General features: G+C 35.4%; 1 protein-coding gene across 1 annotated transcript; it reads left to right on the forward strand.

Moving 5' to 3' along the window:
- The first annotated feature begins 3794 nt into the window (after positions 1 to 3794).
- On the forward strand, positions 3795 to 5273 carry LOC112276241 (small ribosomal subunit protein eS10z). The gene is made up of 2 exons (XM_024507372.3): positions 3795 to 4070; positions 4757 to 5273. The coding sequence occupies exons 1-2, from the start codon at positions 3874 to 3876 to the stop codon at positions 5094 to 5096; spliced, it is 537 nt and encodes a 178-aa protein (XP_024363140.1). The 5' UTR covers positions 3795 to 3873; the 3' UTR covers positions 5097 to 5273.
- Positions 5274 to 8318: the final 3045 nt, after the last annotated feature.

The following is an 8318-nucleotide window of genomic DNA, read 5'->3' on the forward strand; positions in this document are numbered from 1 at the left end:
GGCACCTTGAGTTTAGTCATTATATATACAGATCATAAGAAATTCAAATATTTTATCTTAGTAGATGTTTTAAATTATTGCCTTACTCGTTGGAACATGTCTTTATCAAGATTTGATTTTAAGAATACTTATTGGCCCAAATAACAATAAGATTTATTGGATGTACTTTCTAGATGTTCTTATCTTACACCAAAAGAAGTAGTTAAATCTTTTGATTAATAAAAAATAATTCTCTTAAAGCTAGAACATTTTCACCTTTAAGCAACAAAATCAACATTGATGATTGATTCAAAATTTGTCAAGCAAATTCAATCAAGTATGTCCTTTGATCTCCTTGTTTATGATATCAAGAATAATTCTTCTAAGTCTCATAATACTTTGAAGATTGATTTCAAGAACAATCTACTCTATTTTGAGAGATAATCATATATTCCAAAAGGTGGAGTACAATTACATGTTCTTCAAACTCATCATGTCTTTTCAACAATTAGACATTTTAGATACAATAAGACTTTGGATTTAATATCGAGAGATTTTTAGTAGCCTCAAATGAAAAAGGTAATCAAAGACTTTGTACAATTATGTGATATTTGTTCAAGATTCAAAACTCCTTTCTATTGACCTTATGGACTTCTTCAACCATTACCTATTCTAAAACAACTATGGTCTTTCATTTTTATGGATTTTATTATTATTTTATTTTTATTATTTTATTATTTTAATCTAAGGTTCATATGATTCTATATTTGTGGTAATAGATCATTTTACCAAGATGGCACATTTTTTACCATATACAAAATCTATCACAAGTAAAAGAATGGCTAAACTATTTCTTAACAACAACTATTACTATCACAAATTACCTAAAGATATTATAATAGATAGAGAAACTTAATTTATATCAAGATTTTGAAAAATCCTAATTAAAATTTTAAAGGTGAATATAAAACTCTCTTTGACTTTTCATCCTCAAACTAATAGGCAAACAAAATAGATGAATCAAGTTTTGGAGTAATACTTGAGGTATACCATCAACTATCATCAAGATGATTGGACAACTCTTTTACCATAAGCAAAGTTTACGTGCAATAATTTGGCACATTCATCCATTCAACAAACACTTTTTTTATCAATTATGGTTATTATCTTTAACTTGATACTTTTGACTTTTCAAAAGTTGATAATCATGCAACAAAAGATTTAGCAAATCGTTTATCACAGCTACATGCAACAATAAAGGCGTACTTAAAGGAAGCTCAAGAATCACAAAAAATTAATATAGATGTTTATTGTAAGGAACAACTATAATTCAAGATAGGTGACAAGGTATAATTATTTTGTAGCAATATCAAGACTACTTGTCTTTGTGACAAGATGGACTATCATAGGCTTAGACCTTTTCTTATTAGTAAATAAGTCAATCTTGTTACTTTTTTATTATATCTAGCGGAGTCCATAAAAATCCATCATGTATTTCACATGTCCCTTTTTGAAGCATATAAGACAATGAATATCTTAAGAAGAAGATAAATTCCACCTCTCCCTATAGAAGTGGATAATAATCAAGAGTTTAAGGTAGAAGAAATCTTAGATTCAAGGCAGTGCCAAAATAGGTTGGAATATCTTGTTCATTGGCATGGATATGATATTAGTGAATGCACATGGAAGTCAGCAAAGAATCTTACAAATATAGAAAAGAAAGTTGAAGCTTTTTATTAACAACATCCATTAAAACTAAGATAAAGAATAGTAAATCTTTGCTATAACCAATAACTAGCAGATTCAACTCAAGAGCTTTTATTTGCGAACTTATCAGATAAGCTATTATAATTGTTACAACCTTCAAGACAATGAAATCAAGATGAATATCCTCAAGAATAACATGTCTTTTCTTGAATAGATGAAGAGATACAACGTGTTTGATATTACGACCTTGGAAGAGAGTCCCGATGTTTGGAGATTTTATTAGAGGTAAGAAAATCTTCTAACGATATTCCAAATATTTTATTTGAAAAAATTTACAAAGACCTCAACAACGATCAAATAACAAGATGGTCTTTTTGCTCTGGTATAAGATACTATCAATGATTAAGAGGATCTATCAACTATCTTTGAAGAGAACAAAAAACAGAGTATGTGGCAAAAATAATTCTTCGCATCTTGGATTTCTTCAATATGTGAAGACTGCTCTTTTTGGAACTTGTCTCTAAAAGAGAAAATAATGTCATTGATATATATAGGCATTCTAATAAATACCTATGTGATTAGGTAAAAATAAATAAAAGTAACTTAATTTCATAAGATCTTCTAAAAAAGCTTCCTAGAAGCTTCATAGAGGGTGCTTTGACTTTACATGTGTTTATAATTGATTAGTAGGTTAGAAACTTGGTCAAAAAGTTAACCATGACTTGACAACTTGCAAAATAAGCTAACTATGTGGCACACATGTAGAAATCTTACCTTGCAAGCTTAGATACGTTTAATGCAAAGTTAACACATTCTAGAGGTCCTATAAGATATTGCTACATAGCTTTTAGTTAAGAGCATATATGGAGGCAAGAATGAAGCCTTCTTCACTCTTGTCAACACCTTTTTAGTTCTTAGTCTTATTTCAAGACTTTTTAGTCTTCTTGTTTTTGGCAATAGCCATTCTAGTTCAATATTATAAGATCTTTGAGTGACTTTCTATTTTTTTTTAGTGATACAAGATTGTATTGAAGATTTTCTTTCTTCAAGATTCATATCCTTTACAAGTAGTCTGCAATCTTCAAAATATAACAATAAATGTAGAATAATCTACTCGCTTTTAAAACAAAATCAAAACAATGAATTAACACTCTTGTCAAACTATCAAGGACATGAATCAAAACAAAAAGAACCTTAAAATATTTTTGTATAATTGAAGAAGAATAAATATTCATTGCAAAAGAAGGCTTCACTTGTGTCTCTATATATACTATTTAACTAAAAGCTACATAGTTTTGTTCTATAGGACCTCTGACATGTGTTTGAATTTTAAGATACATGTCTTACCTTGCAAGGAATTTTTTTTAAATGTGTGCTACATAGTTAGCTTGTTCCACAAGCTATTAATATGTGTGATTTATGGCTAACTTATTAACTAAGTTTTTAACCTACAAATACATGTAAAGTCAAAATTGCATCTATAAAGCTTCTAAGAAGTTTTTCTAAAAGATATTATAAAATTAATTTACTTTTACCTACTTCTATCTTATCATATAGGTAATTGTTGGAGTAAATATGTATATTAAAGATAAAAATCTGAAGTAACATGATAAAATCAAACTTGACCATGGTCATGCAAACTGTAGATGATCAAATACTTGTTTTATTTGATTTATGTGAGTTTTTTATAAATAATTATGCTAATATATGTATGCATGTATATATTTATTTTTTTATATTTTTTATTTTTTTTCCTTGTACACTAAGAGTAAGCTTGTAAACATATAACATTCTAAGAAATAACATTAACATAAAAGTAACTTTAAATGTGGCATGCTGAAAAACTCTTCCAGATGTGGGTTGATTATGGAACACAATGTGATATGAAAAAACTAATTTTTTGTTAAAAGTATTATAATTTATAAATTTATAAATTAGTGAGTTGATACCAAAACAGAGCACACTCCTGGAGCGAACCGATTGATGCACCGTCCCGAACCAAAGCCCGGTTCTCATACTGTATAAAAATTGGTATCTCCAGGCGGACCTCAATCGGAGCGAGTCCTTTAGGTACACTGCGAATCAATTTAGGGTTTCTTTTTCCTAACTCGCACCTCCGTCGTCGCCACAGCTTCGAAGCTCCGTCGTCCTCGCCACAGCGCGAGCGAAGCCAGAACAGGAGCAAGCATGCTGATTCCGAAGAAGAACCGGGTGGAGGTCTACAAGTACCTTTTCAAGGAAGGGGTCTTGTACGCCAAGAAGGATTACAACGCCCCGAAGCATCCCGAGATTGATGTGCCCAACCTTCAGGTCATCAAGCTCATGCAGAGCTTCAAGTCCAAGGAGTACGTCAAGGAGAACTTCGCCTGGCGCCACTATTACTGGTAAGCTATGTTCGTACTTTATGCTCAGTTTGGCATGTCCTTCCTTGTTCTGGAAATCGTAGGTATCTTTCTTCTTCTTCTCCTTCTCCTTCTTTTTCTTCTTCTCGTGGTGGTGGTGGGGGATTTTTTTTGATTTGTACTTCCTGCCGAAATCGTGTCTGTTAAATATTCGGTTAGGCAGCGAAGGTATATTGAAGCAGAAGGTTTAGGGCTTAAGCTTCTGGGCTTTAGAAGGCGTGCAGTTGCCATGTTGTAATTTGTCGAAATTCGGTAGCATTTAGACTCAAACCCTAAATATTGATTCAGGTATATTGGCAGTGATAGCTGGGTGCTTGAGATCTTTTAGATTTTTCTGCAGTATGCCTTGTTGTACACGGGTGTGAACTTTTAATATTTAGCATTAGATGAGTACATGTGGTCAATTGATCGTCCATGCATGTCAGATGGATAGGTCTTTCTATTTATGCATTTCGGCTCTGTTAGGATATGATCCGGGCTTCACCTTGCTGTTTTCTCTTTGAATTACATGTGAATTTGTCAACATGAAGTTGCGATCCATCATAATTTAGGTGATAGTTACATGATCACATTGCATTCCTCATCCGGTTTTCCTCAAACTGACCTAAGTTATCGAATTAGGTTGTTCGCCCTGCCAAACACTATGATCTCACATTAGTGTCTTGTAGGTACTTGACCAATGACGGCATCGAGCATCTCCGGACATACCTCAACCTCCCCTCCGAGATTGTCCCTGCTACTTTGAAGAAGTCTGCTCGTCCTCCAAGCAGGCCGATGGGAGGTGCTGGTGGCGACAGACCTCGCGGTCCTCCCAGAGATGGAGACAGGCCACGATTCGGTGATAGGGAAGGTTACAGAAGCGCTGACCGTGGAGACAGTGGCTTTGGTGGAGACAAGGGTGGAGCTCCCGGAGAGTACCGACCTGAATTTAGGGGCGGACGAGGTGGATTTGGTCGTGGAGGAGGGGGAGGCTTTGGAGGTGGTGCCCAAGGTGCCATTATAGAGTAGGGTGTTGCACTTGCACTGTCCATCCTTTTTCCCCATTTGAAATCTCGAGTAGATAAAGCGTTGGGCTGGTTTCTGTATCGATCGGGTTCGGATTGTGGACAGTGGAGCTGGAAAGTTATGTTGTGTTCTAGTTTTATTATTTCTGATGAAATATAATGATGAGAACGTACTTTTCCATTTCGAAGTATCGATCATGGATGAGTTGAGATGGCAATTTTGCAACACTTCTCGTGAGAACCCTTAAGGCAATGGAATTTTTTCTCATATTCACCTATCGACTTTATTTAATTAGTAGTTTTACAAAGTGTTAATTACTCAGCCTTGTTTGTTGGTGTCAACGTTTCGGTGGTTCATCTGGTGTTTTGGAAATGAATGGTAGTAAGGTCGGAAATTTTATGTGGAATTAGTTAGTATAATGCTTTTCCAACCACAATCTATCCATTATATGTGGTAAGTGCAAATCCTTTGAAAAGTGGTTTGTTTGAATTATTGCCCTCTTATTCATTCTTAGGTTGTTTAGGTTGTTTATGGTGGCTGTGCACGATCCCCTATGATCAGGAGATCGTGCTCCAATTTATTGATATGCCTTGCACTGTGTGAAGCTTTAACGCAAACTCTGGGAAATGTAATGAATTGTAGCCGGGATGTAACCCTTTGGCCGGCACGCTGATTCATGAGCTTTTGGATTGCATGTTGATCTTGAATTTCATATTGTAAGCCATTGCTTTACCTACATGGGGAATGTTTTGATTAGTTACATTACATATTCTAATCACAGTGCATGTGAGAGGTTACTTTTCCACGACGGATTTTTGGACGTATTGCCTAAAAATGCAGTGACTTGAGAGCTCAGATGTATGCAACAAGTTCGTGATAATATTTAGGTGTACTTAGTAGATGCCTACGAAACTGTTCTGCCAGCTGGCACTCGAAACTATCATTAAGAAGAAATACGACTTTGACCACATTAGGATTCGTCAACACGAGTTTGACAAATAGCACTAACCAATAATGCTGATCTCCCGGAAACATATTCTGCAAGTTCCCCCATGTTGAAATCTTGAGGTTTAGATAGAAGAGTTCGTTCATTTTTCGTTTGCAAGACGTCGCAAGATCCACAAGCCATCAGACTGTCACCTTGCCATCCTAGTAGGCATATCTCACATATTTTGAAGTGACAGCCCAGCAGATTAGTTACAATATCTTCCGTCACTCGTTGATAAGATGTGTCACGAGGAAGATAAGTGCCATGCACTGTTGGACTAGTGGAGGGTTGAGCAAAGAAAGCGGCGCATCTATTTTTGCTGTTGGAAATCACTTTCATCCAACCAGCAATATGAGCAGTGAATTTTACCCCAATTATGACTTACAAATACGCGCAACCCAATTCACTCAGATCTAATTAAATAACCCTCAGCACAGAGAGTTGAAAAGACTCGAAATGTACTCCTGGTCAAGATATTGACAGTAGAGTAAATCGTAAGTTTATAGATGCAGAGATGAATGCTCAGCTACATCAAAATTCAACAAACACGACGCAATAATTTCATTTGATTGACAGATGTCGAAGCAGATCATCCTCTTCATTCTTGTACACAATATTCATGTCTAAACTGGTCCTTTAACACAACGGAGCTTGCGGTGAAGCCTGAAGGGTCAAGGAGCATAACATCAAGGCTCTTCATTGCTGAAAGTATACTCGTGTATCCATAAATCTACTTTTGTCAACAACCCAAGCTGGACTGCCACTGATCGAACCTAGGATAATATTCTTGATTCAACACTAAAAATACATAGAAATAGAAGTTGAATGAGCACAAAGCTGGAAACCCGAAGAACTGGTTGTCCCGTAACTGCTGAACGAGCCGAAAAATACATTCAATACTGTACAAACACCATTTATGAAGAGACTAGACTCATATTTCAGGGGCAAAGTCGTGAATAGGCAGTTTGGATTACTTGCAAGGCAATTAATTCTATAGAATGTCAACTTCCTTGATGAGATGGTTTTGTTGTTGGATTCTTTGGACCCCATCAGCGTCCCCGTTATCATCCTCAACGTCGTCGTCGCAGTCGACATAACTGCTCCATCTGTTCCGAGAACTCATGTTGGATGCCGCTCCACGTTTGGTAGCAGCATCGACCATTCTTCCCCTCTGGGATGTCTTTGTAGACATCCCCTTCTGCAGATTGACACCCCAGCTCCGATTGATCTCACAACACGGCAACAACTGATCACCAGCCTCCAGCCACGACTAAACTTACCAGACTAATCCACAAGTTCGACTGTCACGTTTGAAGTGGGTTACTGAGCAGCTGCCGGAATAACTCAAACACTATATACCCTCCCTTCTGGAAAAGTGTGAATGTTTCACAACCTTATCAAAGTCTGGATTGATTGTCAAAGGCGTGTTACTCTGATAAAAATAATCAATATTTGGCACCCTAAGCATGGACAGTTCATATACTTTGGTGGACAGATCAAGTCCAGCGCCAATTTAGTTGTAGAAAGGAGGGAAGTTGTAGAAGCAAAGTAACACATACAAGGATTGTTTGTCTAACGACAGTTGTGTTGCTGGCAAAGTGCCTCTTACGACCTACACAAGACCTGAATGTGGACAGACTGGGTAGTGCTTCAATGAACTTTGTTCTCATGAGCATGTAATTTTAGTGTGGCTAATCTCAAATTTGCCAACACTCTTCTGTAATGTGATAGACAAGATATAATAATATGTCTGATTTGTTTCCTGTTCATAGTACAACTTGCATAATGGTTTAAAATTGTGGGATTTGATATGTCATTAATATGTTTTGTATCTTTATATTTTTATATTGCTACATGTATAGTATTTTTTCATTGTTTTCATTATTTTCTATAGTTTTTAGATACATAGTTGTTTCTATTAGATGTTGTTGTGACTAATTTAAGCATTGTGGAGTTGGTAATGTAGATTGATATTATTTTTTAATTAGTTTCTTAGTTGAGATATATTATGCATGTGGCAACCAAGTGGATCTATTAAATGTGTATATTATCTATTTTTTTGAGAAAAAATAATTTGATCTATCAAAGAGCAATCCTTCCTTGATGCATCAACAAGCTAAAATATGTTTTTATTGAGCCATAACCTTTGGTAGATGCAATCCTTGTGTCTTATGCACTACTATCATTTTCTACCTATAATTATTATGTATAATTAGAGTTTATTCGTTCTATAAAAG

This window comes from Physcomitrium patens, chromosome 23 (assembly GCF_059467195.1).
Source record: "Physcomitrium patens ecotype Gransden chromosome 23, ASM5946719v1, whole genome shotgun sequence".
Taxonomy (NCBI): Eukaryota; Viridiplantae; Streptophyta; class Bryopsida; order Funariales; family Funariaceae; genus Physcomitrium; species Physcomitrium patens.

Excerpts from the sequence above, each read along its gene's own strand:
- LOC112276241 (XM_024507372.3), top strand. The coding sequence starts at position 3,874 with ATGCTGATTCCGAAGAAGAACCGGGTGGAGGTCTACAAGTACCTTTTC. Across the intron at positions 4,071-4,756 it reads GCCTGGCGCCACTATTACTG|GTACTTGACCAATGACGGCA; the intron begins GTAAGCTATGTT and ends AGTGTCTTGTAG.